This window comes from Pelobates fuscus, chromosome 2, assembly GCF_036172605.1.
Source record: "Pelobates fuscus isolate aPelFus1 chromosome 2, aPelFus1.pri, whole genome shotgun sequence".
Taxonomy (NCBI): Eukaryota; Metazoa; Chordata; class Amphibia; order Anura; family Pelobatidae; genus Pelobates; species Pelobates fuscus.
In genome coordinates this window covers 238335820-238351265 of record NC_086318.1, presented here as the reverse complement: position 1 = coordinate 238351265, position 15446 = coordinate 238335820, and the positions used below count along the sequence as shown (strand labels likewise).

The 15446-nt window shown below is 45.5% G+C and overlaps 1 protein-coding gene across 1 annotated transcript in view; it reads right to left on the bottom strand.

The window, feature by feature from the left end:
- The window catches only part of ECT2L (epithelial cell transforming 2 like), a 112606-nt gene that overhangs the window by 52801 nt on the left and 44359 nt on the right, over positions 1 to 15446 (bottom strand). Inside the window, exons 12-14 of the mRNA XM_063441207.1 lie at positions 7701 to 7886; positions 4970 to 5073; positions 844 to 966 (exon numbers count right to left, since the gene is read on the bottom strand). Coding sequence (XP_063297277.1) covers positions 844 to 966; positions 4970 to 5073; positions 7701 to 7886 — 413 coding nt within the window. The remainder of the gene's footprint in view (positions 1 to 843; positions 967 to 4969; positions 5074 to 7700; positions 7887 to 15446) is intronic.

The following is a 15446-nucleotide window of genomic DNA, read 5'->3' as shown; positions in this document are numbered from 1 at the left end:
GGGAAAGAAAACATATCATCTCATGACTAAAAATGGTCCAATGAGACCCTACGAGTTAAAGTGTTTGTATTGTTCTATCTTTTAATCAAAGCAGAGAGACATGCATATCACTGTACTGCGTTACTGGTGAGTGTTGGTCATGCCTAGTCAATCCATGTTATGTTAGGTTGGAGGGTTCTTAGACCTCTTCTTTGAAAGCAGATAATTTACAGTGAAAGCACTGTCAGTATCTAGTATTTTATATGCAGCACTGGTTGTTTCATACCAATTACCAGGGAACTGTCCCCCAGCCGGCACAGCATGAGTACATCATTAGACACGCTCATGCTGTGCTATGGGTTTTAGGATCATATAGTTTCAGGAGGGCTCTCTGTATATTCTGAGTTGACTGACTGGAGCCAGTTGGAGGCTGTGATTCAGCTTAACGAGCATTCATGTTAAGCTGATGGCATCACCAGTGAAGAAAGTAATGACATTGGCATATAGTTTAAGAAATTCTCCATTGCCCAAAACAAACAAAAATAAAAGCAGTATTTAGTAGCTATACCTCAATGAAAACATGGCTGCGAGTATATCTAAAAACAGCTTGCAAAAGCTTCAGATCTCTTGTCTGCAACTTTTAAAAAACCCTCCCCTCATTATTCAATGGTGCCAATACCAGAGAAGTGACAGTCACATTTTAATTCATGCCTTAAATCTTCAAATTGGAAGTATTGTTGTATCACTTCTATGAACAAGATAAATTCTGAACATAAACCTATATTTAGTCAGTGACTGATTTTTTTTATATCATATATATTGCATTTACTCTCAGAAAGTAGTCTCTTGTAACAAATGTCTCACCTCCAAAATAGTCGTTAATGTATCAGCCACTTGTCCTTCTGTTACTACGTCCTGGCTTCCAGGCTCTGTGTTTTTTGCACACTTTTTTAAAAGGAATAACGACAAAAATTCTAATGAATTATCCTGTGGAAAAAAAAAAACAAAGCAATAAATTGCATATTTTATGACTGAAATTCTGGACTGTTGCTGCACTGTTACAATGTAATACTCTATTGTTGACAACTGGGTATAGTTATAGGAAGACTTGCAGACTCATTTCGATCTGAAGTGCAATTCATCCAAATTTGGTGCCTACGAGTGATTTATAAAATTTCCGAACTTTAGGACAAAATGAACCCAAAATTTGAACCAACTGATACATGCAATGGCCGAGCATTTTCATTGCAGTACATGACGCTGAATTCCAGTCCATGACGCAAGAAAAAAACCAGATGATTGATAGAAAAAAAGATGATTGTGGTCTAGGGGACAGATCAAATGAGAAGTGACCAATAAAAGGGAAAACAAGAGGAACAGTAAACAAATAAATACATCTAGATTTTTATATTTAATAAATATATGATGTGTAGGTAGATTGTTTTATTGCTTCTCCTCAATCCATTGCTGATCTGCTTAAGTGTCTGGAGTGTACATTTAAGTAATTTCAGTACAGTGGCATTTATATGCTTATCTGTGGAAGTGGACCTTTCTAATGCTGTTGTGAAATGGTATCTTTAAAGAGGGCATAGATACGTGTCCTATAATTTAAAAGCAGTTTGACTCTTAACAGTGGGGCATCATCAGAGGATTCCTGGCACCATAACTACTACATAATATTGTGCCTGCTTTTAAGGAAGATACAATTTTCTTCTCTAACTGTAGAGATTGTTGCCGCTATTATATATATTTTTTTTTCTCAAAACAATTTTTGATTGTGTGGGTGAGAATGACCAAAAAAAAAAAAAATCCCTTCCTATACAGATTTCCTTTATGCGCATCATGGGAAATTAAACGAGGCTGCCATTTTATCCCTGACAGAAAGCAAAAATAATTATATATACACATACACATACACATACACACACACATTCTCATTCCTTCCTCCCCAGCCCCTACATGTATCCAGGGCCGGCGCTACCTGTAAGGCGCAACTTATTAGGGGGCGCCGGATCCCTGTGCCCGGTGTGGCTCCTCATGCTGCGCCGCCTGAGCGCTTTTACAAGCCTCAGGCGGCGCAGCACTGCTGCATGGAGGGCGGCCGGGTTTGAGTGACCGGCAGGAGGGAAGCGCAGAGCGCTCCCTCCAGCCGGTCTCTCCATGTAGCGTGGCCAGGCGGCGCGGAACGCGGGACAGGAACCTCTGTTTCCTGTACCCGGCCGCCGGCGGAATGACAGGAAGCACTGTCATTCCGCCGGCGGCCGGGTACAGGAAACAGAGGTTCCTGTCCTGCGTTCCGCGCCGCCCGGCCACGCTACATGGGCAGGAGGGGAGGGTAAGGACCACTAGGGGAGGGAGGGGGGGATAAGGACCATTATGGGAAGGAGGGGGGATAAGGACCACTAGGGGAGGGAGGGGGGGGGGGAAAGGACCACTATGGGAGGGAGGGGGGGATAAGGACCACTATGGGAGGGAGGGGGGGGGGATAAGGACCACTATGGGAGGGAGGGGGGGGGATAAGGACCACTATGGGAGGGAGATTGGGATAAGGACCACTATGGGAGGGGGGGGGATAAGGACCACTATGGGAGGGAGGGGGGGATAAGGACCACTATGGGAGGGAGGGGGGGATAAGGACCACTATGGGAGGGAGGGGGGGGGATAAGGACCACTATGGGAGGGAGATTGGGATAAGGACCACTATGGGAGGGAGGGGGGGATAAGGACCACTAGTGGAGGGAGGGGGGGATAAGGACCCCTAGTGGAGGGGAGGGTAAGGACCACTAGGGGAGGGGAGAGTAAGGACCACTAGGGCAGGGGAAGGTAAGGACCAGTAGGGGAGGGGAGGGGGGGAGCAAGAAGGGTAAGGACCACTAGGGGAGGGGAGGGGGAAGGTAAGGACCAGTAGGGGAGGGGAGGGGAGGGGGAAGTAAGGACCACTAGGGGAGGGGAGGGTAAGGACCACTAGGGGAGGGGTGAGTCAGGACCACTGGGGGAGGGGGGTGAAGGAACACAGGGGAAACGGGGGTGGGGAGGTAAGGACCACTGAGGGAGGAGGAGGGGAGGTCCACTAGGGGTTTGGGAGAGGGAGGACCACTAAGGGGGGGAAGGACCACCAAAGGGGGTAAGGAGGGAGGACTACTAAGGAGAGGGGAGGAGGGTAAGGACCACTAAGGGGGGGGGGAATTACCACTAAGGGGGTGGGAGGAGTAGGGGAAGGTCTACTAAGGGGTTTGGGAGAGGGAGGACCACTAAGGGGGGAGGGGGGAGTGAGAAGACCACCAAGGGGGGACTGCAGAGGGACAGGGGGCCAAGGGAGAGCACTAAGTGACAGAAGGGGAGAAAACGGAGGGACAGAAGGGAAGGGGAAATCAATAATTGACCGGAGGGGAGAGCACTATGATTTTTACAAAAAATAAATAAAGAGCTGTTCCCCTCTCAGTCCCTATCCTACCCTACAAACCCTCTCTTTTACACTACACACATACACAATGCATCCCCCCCACACACACACACAGAAACATACAATGCATTCCTACTCACACATAGACACACCCGAAACACACAATGCATCCCTTACGTTCTCTTACATAATTAATGCACCCCTTACAGACACACACTGCATTCAATTACATACACGGAAACAAACCTTGCACCCCTTACACACACACACACACACACACACAGAAACATACAATGCATTCCTTACACGCAAACACACACTACATCCCCTATAAACACACTACATCCCTTACACAAATTGCACACATAAAACATCCCCAACTCATGGATGGGCCATGTAGGTGGATTTATGAGTGGGCATTGTAGGCGTATGCCCCCTGGGGGCCCAGACCTTGAGCTGTGTAAGGGGCCCTAAAAAATGGAGCTGCTTCCTGTTTGTTAATTGTTGTGAGCACTGTTAAAAACAGTCTCCAGAGAGCCTCTTCTACACCAGACCTGTGGAGCCAGACTGAGCCCATCATCAGCCTCTTGTCCTCATCTGGTGGTAAGTAGGCAATCCAATATATTATTAGTGGCACTAATCTCTAATTTACCTCACATTAAATGGATACTATAGTCACCAGAAGCACTACACCATAATGTAGTGGTTCTGGTGTCTATAGCCTGTGCCTGTAGGCTTTTTAATATAAACACACTGTCTTTTCAGATAAAAGACACTTTGTGAAGACTGGCGTTGGCCCATATGGCAGAGCATATGGGCGGGGCATTGTGATGTCACATGGTGGGCAGGACATATGGGGGGGGCGGCAAAAATTTGTTTGCCTACGGCGGCAAAAATCCTTGCACCGGCCCTGCATGTATCTCATTCCCTTACCCCCAGCCCCTCCATGTGTCTTCTCCCCCCCAGCCCATCCATGTGTCTCATTCCCCCCGAGGCCCCCCATGTATCTCATTACCTCCTCCCAGCCCCATCACCTGTCTCATTTTCTCCCCCCAGCCCTTCAGGAATATGGGACACATGGAGGGGATGGGTTGGAAGAGGGTATGGGACACATTGCAGGCCTGGGGGGGAGGAGGGCATGGGACACGTGGAGCTACTGGGGGGGAGGAGGGTATAAGACACATGGCATGTGTCCCATACCCTCCTCCCCCCAGTCCAATTCCTCCCTCTACTCCATCTTCCTCCCCCCTCTCGATTCCTTCCTCTCTCCCCTCCCCTCCATGTGTCTAATTCTTCCTTCTCTTCCCCCCCCCCCCCCACCCCTCCATGTGTCCCATTCCTCCTTCTCTCTCCCCTCCCCTCTTGTACCTGGTCACCACCGTGGTTCCATATCTGACAAGAAGTACTCTCTCACTCAGTACTTGTTGTCAAACCGCTTGGCCACGCTACACACAGGCAGGAGGGGAGCAGCACAGCACAGCTCTCCCATTTTGCTGTTTTCCTGGCATTATAGTTTCCCTTTAATTAAGCTAAGTTGTTTTACTTCTTAGAGCTCCCATTTACAGTTAATACAATATGAATACTTACATATTTTCCTTTGGAGAGTTCTACCAGCCCATCAGTTAAAGCTTCAGCAACTTTTTGATTGCTCTGAACTTTAGTCATACTCATAGTGTCAAACATAAACTGTCCTGTCAAAAAAATCCAGAGAAAAGATGATTTACCTTATAAACTTCATAACCAAGATAAGAGCAAAATCCATTCTCCTCACATAATTGTAGACATTATTCTCTATTTTTATATTTCTATAAATATTTCTAAAAATCCATTAAGCCTACTTGCAGGTAAATTCTTTTACTAAATTGCCCTGCACATCATAATTTCCTGACCTTCACTTTTGACCTAGATATTCGTCTAGATATTTCACTAATGGCTTGCAGCATCTTCTCTACTGCTGTAAAAACAATATGGGAAACAAGTTCTTCTTTTGAGTGTAAAGTGTTATAGCAGTGGTTATGGTGTTTTGGAGTGTTAACTTGATGCAGAAGGCATGTCATTTGAACATTTTGGTAAATAACAAAAGGGGCCATAGAAATAATGGTAAATTTTCTGGCAAGCAAATGCTATATTCAGACATTCATTTTCAGTTCTTGCACACTATTTCCCAGTAGCAGTCAGTGCCATAAATGCAAAAGCAACCGACTAGCCTGCTTACAGCAGGTATTGTACCTGTTTAAGTCATTTTTAATAGCGATGTGTTTTGACATATTGTCATTCTGCAGTAAAGATGAATCTGTGGTCAACCATTGCCCACCACCGCATCTTGCTTAGTAGACATTTTCAAAATGCACTCTTGCCTAGAAGTTTTCAAGGGCCCACACACCTGAGGTGGTTGTGGCAGCAAATGGACCACAAAATGTGATTTTGGTTAGCATTGTCAAATTCCAATTTTCTCTAGGTCAGTTTTTAAATAATTTGTGACTAGCATTTGCCCATGAAAGTGAATGCATTTGACGTGGAACTGAAGCCCAGGTTCAGTTGTCCACAATGATCCATCAATTCCATCAAGTTGTCATCACACTCCTCTTCCTTATTTATATTACCACAACCCCAAGTATGCCATAAACTATCAGATCAATTCCACTCAGTTCAGAAAAGAGCTCATATTTCTTATGTTGATATAACTAAAACGACTTCATTAGTCAATAACAGTCATCTCTTCTGACCTACCCATGGGGTAGGGTCCACATATTTGCCTTATAACTGCTTTCTTCATCCCGTTTACGCTACAAAATGCATCATATTTCTTAATAATAGTGAACATAAATGACTTAAGGAAACTTATACGATACATTCCAGTTGTTGGCATGATACCCTTTGTTGTAACATATGTACAAGTTAAACTGTGTAAGAGTAATCTCCACTGTGTAAAATCTACAGTTCAATGTATGATATGTCTACAAACACTTACCTAAACTAAGCATAGGTAAACCAACTGGAAAGAGGTAATTATCTGTGTGCCTGCCTGTCTGTGTGCCTGTCTGTCTGTCTGTGTGCCTGCCTGTCTGCCTGCCTGTCAGCATGAGTGCCTGTCGGTCTGTGTGCCTGACTGTCTGTGTGCCTGCCTGCCTGAGTGCATGACTGTTGGCCTGTGTGTGTATGTGACTGTCTGTCTGTGTGTGTGTGTGTGTGTGTGTGTGTGTGTGACTGTCTGCCTGTACATGTATGTGACTGTCTGCCTGTTAATGAGTGTGTGTGTGTGTGTGTGTGTGTGTGTGTGTGTGTGTGTGACTGTCTGCCTGTTACTGAGTGTGTGTGTGTGCCTGTCTGCCTGTTCCTGTGTGTGTATGAGTGTCTGCCTGTGACTGAGTGTGTGTGACTATGTGCCTGTAACTGAGCATGTGTGTGTGACTGTCTGCCTGTAACTGCATGTGTGTGTGTGACTGTCTGCCTGTAACTGTGTGTGTGACTGTCTGCCTGAAACTGTGTGTGAGGGGGTGCAGGGGTTTTGTAGAAGGGGGCAAGGGTTTTGTATTGGGACAGGGGTCTTGTATAAGGAGGGCTGAGCAGGGAATTTGTGGAAGGGGAATGCAGGGGTTTTGTAGAAGGGGCACTACAGTGTTTTTTAGAAGGGGGGCAGGACAGGGGTTTAGTAGAAGGGTGCTGACAGGGGCTTTACAAAGTTTACAAATTTGTGTAATACATTAAAAAAAAAAGGAAAGAAAACATTTGCAGGTGTTTTTCTTTGTATTTTTTTTTTATATGGGGGAGGGAGGGGATGCTGAACACAGGATCCGCCCCGGGTGCCAAATGCTCTAGGTACGCCCCTGCGGTTATGTCTCGGTTTCTGCAGAGGCGGCCCCAAATTGTCAGCCACCTAAGACCTCATTTTCACTGGGGACTTGTTATTGATGACAGCCAGTGAAAGCTAGTTGTGTCCACCAAGCAGTGCTATGTAAGAGTCTAGTGAGAGAGACATAGGGGTATGATGTCATATTCCAATCTTCTCCCTATTTAGATCAGTATCCCACACAGGCAGGACCACTATACTTTTAGACCACCAGAAATGGTGGAGGCAGGGATCCAGGCATCATGGGGCAAGGATTAATATGACTGGGGGTGGGGGCACAGATTGTCTGTCTATGTTCTGGCAGAGGAACGTCGTTTATTTAGTAGACCAGTTCTAATTGCAAAGGTTCTATTCCCTTAAAAATGTATTTATTTAGGGATATACAACCAAGCTGGATGTATTTGTTAAGTTCCAACATGAAGTGCAAAACTTATGAACAAAGTTAAACAATATTCACGAGACACACACCAATTATCCTTCCAGAGACATTCCTCTGCAGGTCACTGATGTGCATTTTCATCTGCTTCCTGACCATCTGCAGAGCTTCCTCCATTATGTCTGCAAATCTACACCAGGCTTGAAGCTTTTCTTCATTGAAATATAAAAATGGAGGTGATCCAATATTTCGAAATCCTGTCAGCCATTCACTAAGAACTAACAAAAACAGCGTGTTGTAGTGATGATATTAAAAAATACAGTGTGCAATATATGTTAACAGAGTACACATGGTGAAAAGATCTTATTTTATATCTATAGTGAATTGATGTTTGATTTTAAAGTAAAGAATGTCAATAAACAAAAAAAATAAATAAAATAAAACAGTGAATTTCTACCTACACGGTGTGTCATTTCTTAGTGAGAAGGGTGTATAAAATATAACTTTTATTAGATCATTTTAAAATAAATGGGAATATGTGAAAAAATTATAGTTAATTAAGATAAAAACAGAATAGGAGGACAGTCCTTGCTTGTTCAAAAATTATAGCTCTTTTAAGAGGCTATATTAGTCACACTATACTGTGTTTAGCAGTGGTTATCGTTCTCTGTAGCTCAGTAAAGGAATACAAGTAGCAATTATAAAGTTTGCAAAAGATTGCAGCTACTTTGTATCACTGTGTACGTTTGATATCCCGGTCCCCACAGAACACACAGACCTGATGGGAAAACAAGCAGAATGGTAACAGAGCACAACAGGGTAACAGACCCACAAAGACTGGCCAAAATGGCCGACCAGCATACACCTGGAAAGCGGAGCTCCCATACTAAGGCACACGTGACCCCTATGGAACTCTTCGACCGGCTCTGCATGAGCCTCAAGGAGGCACTATACAGCAGGGGGGAAACCCATCGACAAGCTCACTTAATGGTGGCCTCGTGGATATGTCCAGCAGCGAAGCGTAGCCACTACCCTCAGGTACCACGAGCCTCCAAGATGGCCGCTCGACAAAACAGGCATCGCCGGGCTCTGAGACGGGGCAAGGTACCAAACCAAATGGCGGGAATCGGAGACTTGCCTCTCAGAGCCCAGCAACTTGCCTCTCAAAGCGAGATCACCAAGCCTGCTCGAGTCACTCACATCTCAGCAATGACGGAACCCTCCGGCCAGCACAGCATGTCTCTGCACTCACGGACTCGAGTTGACAGTCACGAGGCCTACCTGCATGAGGCACAGCTCTCTACCGGCAAAAGACACGGGCGAAGAGCCCCTCTGGGTCAAACAGGCGACGGAACATGGCCGCAGCACCAACCCTGCACATGGCTCATCTGTCCAGCCTCCAGAGCCGGAATCGTCTAACCAAGGCAGTCTACGTTGGAGACTGTGTTCCTGCATGGAGACAACGCACGGTCCTCCTTAAAGGGCTGTTACTATCAATGTCGTTCCGTTTGCTGTTACTTTTACTCTCCACCGAAATATGCACTGCCTGAACGTTTTACTTTATGTTCACCGTTAACCATGCTTTTTATTTTCATTTACATAGCAAATTCAAGAGCCAAGCATGCATGCCTAGCACTAGAAATGCTTAACTAATTTGTTCTAACTTTGTACCACACAGACACACATTATATTCTAAAAGCAGCTTATGACACTCGTGTACATGAAGTGCATAATATACCCACTTGTCTCATCGCATACAGGCTGTCTACTTCTGAAGCATATACATATTATGTCCATTCTACACATACCTAGTGCCTGCTGTAACCCTCCCCAGCTATACAATTCAGCAGCTTTACAAAGAAATGCTTACACTCCTCCAGTATAACGCAGATCAGTTTGCCATGTTAACACCTATAAAGCGAAGTTTTCATTGTTTAACCTGTTTTGTGCCAGCAATTACTTCTACTCGTGTGACTTATAGATCTTTATATGCCTGACATTAGAAGTGACAGACATGTCACCTCAAGCGAGCTATACTACTTTAGTTTAAACCATACTGCTCAAAGCTTGTTTATGTTATCGTCATCTTTTTTTCTATTTAAAAATGTATGCATACCTAACATGCCACATTATTGTTCTAATATGACTATGAAAATCGAGCCTGCTGACGCTGTTGTGGCGATACAGGCACTGTTGTACCTACCTGCATACCAAAAATAAAGAATTAAAAATATATATATATCGTTCTTAGAGTTGATAACTTTGTACTGAACTTTTTTTGAGGATGGTCATATATTAAATATATTAAATATTATTCATAGTGGTGGTTTATCTGTAAAGGAAAGGTGTAAAATGTAATTCTTCATTCAGTCCATGAGGGGACAGAGTTTTAAATTCATGTATCCATCTGGATTCTTTTCTTAGAAGGGTTAGATTAAAGTTTCCTTTCTAGTGTTCAGATGGATACACTCTAAGATCTGAAACGTGAGATGAGATGGAAGTTTCTTACATGGTTGGCGACAGGGGTTCAGACAGTTAGGTTAGTGACTGAACATGTTAAAATATATACCCAATCATAATAATCTTGTGAGATCGGTATACTTTTTTATTTATGTTAAAATACTTATCTAAATTGTTAGTTATCATTTTCCTATTTGTTTTTCTTTGATACCAGACAAGTAAGCAACTAAAGGGTTAACCAAACGTCATCTTTGGATGCGTCTTGGGAAAACTATTATTGGCTAATACAGAAACAATTATCCAATCATCAATGATTCTAACATTTAAAAACACTAATACTTACCTATGCCAAGGATCCCCTCTGATGAGCTTAACTGGGGCTCTGGACACCAACTTGACACATTGTTAGAAACCATATAAATACAAAAAATTTAAAGAGAAAGAAAGAAAAAAGAAAGGAGGAAGATGATCTAATACCCTCAAAAATAAGGGGGGAGAGGGGGGGGGGGAAAGATTAATACAGGGGTGGGGCTTAGCCGCCATGTACAGCGGACGCGTCTCCCACAAGCTCTGCATATACTCAACCTCATTAACAAAAGAAAAAGTTACCTGCGCTCTCTCCTAAATCCCTATGTATATTTACACAAATGGAGGTCATTTAGTTACTCCAATGGCCATTGAAAGGGAATGCCCGCCTGCCAACATCAAGGCAGACCCCCCTAAGCGGGTCCTGCACTGACCTTTCACCTTGCATCCTTGAGCTTCTGGCATAAGTATCTCCAATGAGACAGAAAGGGGTGTTTTTATATACACCCCTATATACTTATTAACCCTTAATAGGGAACACATGCGATGGGCGGCAGCATTGTAACAAAGCTGTGTGATACAAAAAGTGAATACAAATACAAAAAGATAAGTCCTGCATTACAGTAAAAACCATATTCTCAACCTAAAAAAAAAAGATTTTCATTTGCTCATCTCACAAGATAAATCTAGTAATAGTAAAATAAACTCATGGATTGGGTACAGTCAGGCAAATGGAGCCGGGGGGTGGGCCGGGGTGGCCATGGGCCGAGGCCGGCAGGGAGATCACAGGATCTCCCATGCCGGTCTTTGCAGGGCCAGCGCTACCCGAGCGCCGGCCCTGCTGTAGTCCACGGCGGGCCGGTGGGGAGATCAAAGATCTCCCTCACCGGCCCACATAGAGTATCCTGCGGCCGCCGGCGGGGAGAGAGGGAGGGAGACAGCCAGGAGAGGACCCGGCGGAGCTCCTACTTACAGCTCCACTGGGTTTCTCTCGCGAGATTCGGAGCATTGCCATGGCAACGCTCCGGGTCTTGCGGGAGTGAACTCTAGCCCCACAGGCTAGAGTTCATTCAACACGAGGACCACCAGGGATGAATGCCAGCAACAGGATTCCCCCCTCCCAGGCTAAAGGTAAGCAGGGAGGGGGGAAATAATCACCCTAGTCACTATAGCCTCACTTGCTCTCACACACTCCCTGCACACTTGGCACTCACAGCACCCTCACTCACACACACACACACACTGCACCCCTGACACTCACAGCACCCTCACTCACACATACACACTGCACCCCTGACACTCACAGCACCCTCACTCACACATACAAACTGCACCCCTGACACTCACAGCACCCTCACACATACACACACTGCAACCCTGACAGCACCCTCACTCACACATACACACTGCACCCCGGACACTCACAGCACCCTCACTCACACATACACACTGCACCCCTGACACTCACAGCACCCTCACACATACACAATGCACCCCTGACACTCACAGCACCCTCACTCACACACACACTGCACCCCTGACACTCACAGCACCCTTACTCACACACACTGCACCCCTGACACTCACAACACACACACTGCACCCCTGACACTCACAGCACACACACACACAGACACTGCACCCCTGACACTTCCAGCACACACACACACACACACTGCACCCCTGACACTCACAGCACACACACTGCACCCCTGACACTCACAGCACCCTCACTCACACATACACACACTGCACCCCTGACACTGACAGCACCCACACACACTGCACCCCTGACACTCACAGCACCCTCACACATACACACACTGCAACCCTGACAGCACCCACTCACACACACTGCACCCCTGACACTCCCAGCACACACACACAGACACTGCACCCCTGACACTCCCAGCACACACACACACACACACTGCACCCCTGACACTCACAGCACACACACACACTGAACCCTCACTCACACACACTTCACCCCTGACACTCCCAGCACCCTCACACACACACACTGCACCCCTGACACTCACAGCACCCTCAAACACACACACACTGCACCCCTGACACTCACAGCTTCCTCACACGCACTCACTGCACCCTCACACACAGCTTCCTCACACGCACATAGCACCCTCACGCAAACACAGCACCCACTCACACACATAGCACACTCACGCAAACACAGCACCCACTCACACACATAGCACCCTCACGCAAATACAGCACCCACTCACACACATAGCACCCTCACGCAAATACAGCACCCACTCACACACAGCATACACATACTGCACCCATCACACACACAGCACCCTTACCCACATAGCACCCTCACGCAAACAGCACCCATCACTCACACACACTACACCCCTTACACACACACACTGCACAATATGCTTTCCTAGCATTTTTGTCTCCTGGTATCCCAACTATGGAGACACCAGAGACAAATTTCAAGCAAACACAGTGCAAGCATGTTATTAAATTTGCTTGCGCTGTGCAGAACAAATACAGTTTTTTTTTCTCATGCCAGAGCTCTTCAGCAGAGCTCTGTGCATGGTCTACCCTGGAAGAGCATTGAACCAACATGCTCACTTTGTGATGGGGCGTGCTTGTCATTTGTGATGACAAAACACACCCTATCTGGGCCCTGCCCCCTTTTTAGTGGGCCGCTGTAATAGAAAAATGCCCGGGCCGAATTTTCTTCCCAGTCCGGCCCTGGGTACAGTGTTTGTCTCGGACTATATACTCTGGAAGTGCCTGCCAATCCCTGCATTCACTGACTACATCCTCTCTGGTGCATTTAATACCAGAATTTTCTGTCACTGTTACCTTATTTTCTTTAAAGAATAAACCTCAATGTAATCCAAGCTCTTCACTGTGCTCTCTATCGTACACATTCTTTATTACACACTAATCCATTATCCAGTGCTATGAGGTAGGTGCCCTTTTGAAGGATAGGCTATGAGTAGAGACTGTCTTCTGCATAGTATTAATCTAGTATTGGGCTCTGGAGAGTAATGGAGTGATTGTGATATAATTCTAATGTCGCTTTTTTTTCCCCGTCATATTCCGGCCCCGGTCTCATTAAGCTGCGCGCTGGGGCGGGGGAGCAGAAACAGAAGAGCCAGCTCCCCCATGCGGCCGCCATCAGACTGAGCTTCCCATGCGGCCGCCAGCACACAGGTAGCAATTATGTGTGTCAGTGTGAGTGTATGTGTGTGTCTGTGTCATGCAATGTGTGTCTGTGTCACTGTGTGTGTGTCTGTCATATAATGTGTGTGTCTGTGTCACGGTCTGTCTGTGTCATGGTGTGTGTGTGTTTGTCATGGTGTGTGTGTGTGTTTGTCATGGTGTTTTTCTTTATGTCATGGTGTGTGTCTGTCTGTGTCAAGTAATGTGTGTCTGTCTGAGTCACGGTGTTTGTGTGTCTGTGTCACGGTCTCTCTGTGTCGTGGTGTGTGTGTGTCTGTGTGTCATGCTGTGTGTGTCTGTTGTGTCATGTAATGTGTGTCTGTGTCACGGTGTGTGTTTGTCTGTGTCACAGTCTGTCTGTGTTATGGTGTGTGTGTCTTTTTTAAGGTGTGTGTCTGTCATGGTATGTGTGTGTGTCTGTCATGGTGTGTGTGTCTGTCTGTGTCATGGTGTGTCTGTCTGTCATGGTGTGTCTGTGTTTCTGTCTGTTTCACAGTGTGTGTGTGTTTCTGTCTGTGCCACGGTGTGTGTGGGTCTGTGTCATGGTCTGTCTGTGTCATGGTGTGTGTCTGTCATTGTATGTGTGTGTGTGTGTGTTTATATGTGTGTTTTTACTCACCTTTTTTCCCCCCACATCGTGCTGGTCTCCCCTCAACTGGCCCTGCCTCTATGGCTGAGATAATCAAGCTTGATGATCTCAGCCAATCCTCACTGACACAGGAAGCACCTCTAGTCTGAGTGTCTGTCACTAGGAAGCAATGTAAACATTGCCTTTTCTCTAAAAAGTCAGTGTTTACATTGAAAAGCCTGCAGGGACAGGCTATAGACACCAGAACCACTACATTAAGCTGTGTGTGTGTGTGTGTGTGTGCGCACCTGCTAGTGAGTGGGCTTGCTTGTATGTGTGTGTGTGTGCCTACTACTGAGTGAGCTTGTGTTTTTATGTCAATGACCTTATGTATTTCAGTGAGATTGTTTGTCTATGAGGCTGTGTATCAATGAGCTTGTGTGTGTCAGTGAGATTGTCTGTGTCTGCATGTGAGTATGCTTACTGTATAACTAAACATTTTACTCTGAAAGTACCAATATTTTATATTGGAAAAAGCAATATATATATATATATATATCTATATCAATCATCTAGGGTGGCAAGACATAGCCTTACATATTACATGCAACAATATATGACGCAATGACTTATGGGGCTGGCATAGATTTTTTTTCCAGGGCTACTTTGGAATCCCCAGTCCGGCCCTGCATTTTAGTTTCTGTGTTAGTCTTGTTAGCATTTTTCACTGATGCAACTATTGTGTATTAACACTATATAACCTGGCAGTGGTAAAATGTGCTGCAGCTATACAATGACTGTAATTGGTTTTCTGGCAAAGGAAAGTGTGGTATTTTGGTTGATATTGATATAAATTTTGTAGTGATGAAAAAGAAGAATGGAGCCATTGATCTCTACTAGGGATTCACATTGTGACATGTGTTGCACAAAGGATTAACAAATTACACTGGAGCTCTGCAATAGGGACCCCCAATTCCAAGCAAAAAAATCAAAGCAGAGTAGTGTGAGAAAAGAAATATACTGTACATGATTATAAGGGCACTATAGGCACCCAGACCACATCCTCTCATTGAAGTGGTCTGGATGCAGTGTCCCTGTACTCTTAACCCTCCAATGTAAACACTGTAGTTTCTGAGAGACTGCAATGTTTACACTAGAGGGTTAAGACTGCCTCTAGAGGATGACTACCAGACAGTCACTAAAGGCGCTTAATAGAGTTTCACAGAGTTTGTCTCAGTGAAACGACACTTGATGTCCTCATGCTCTGCGTGAAGATGTCCACCGTGTTGAAAATCCC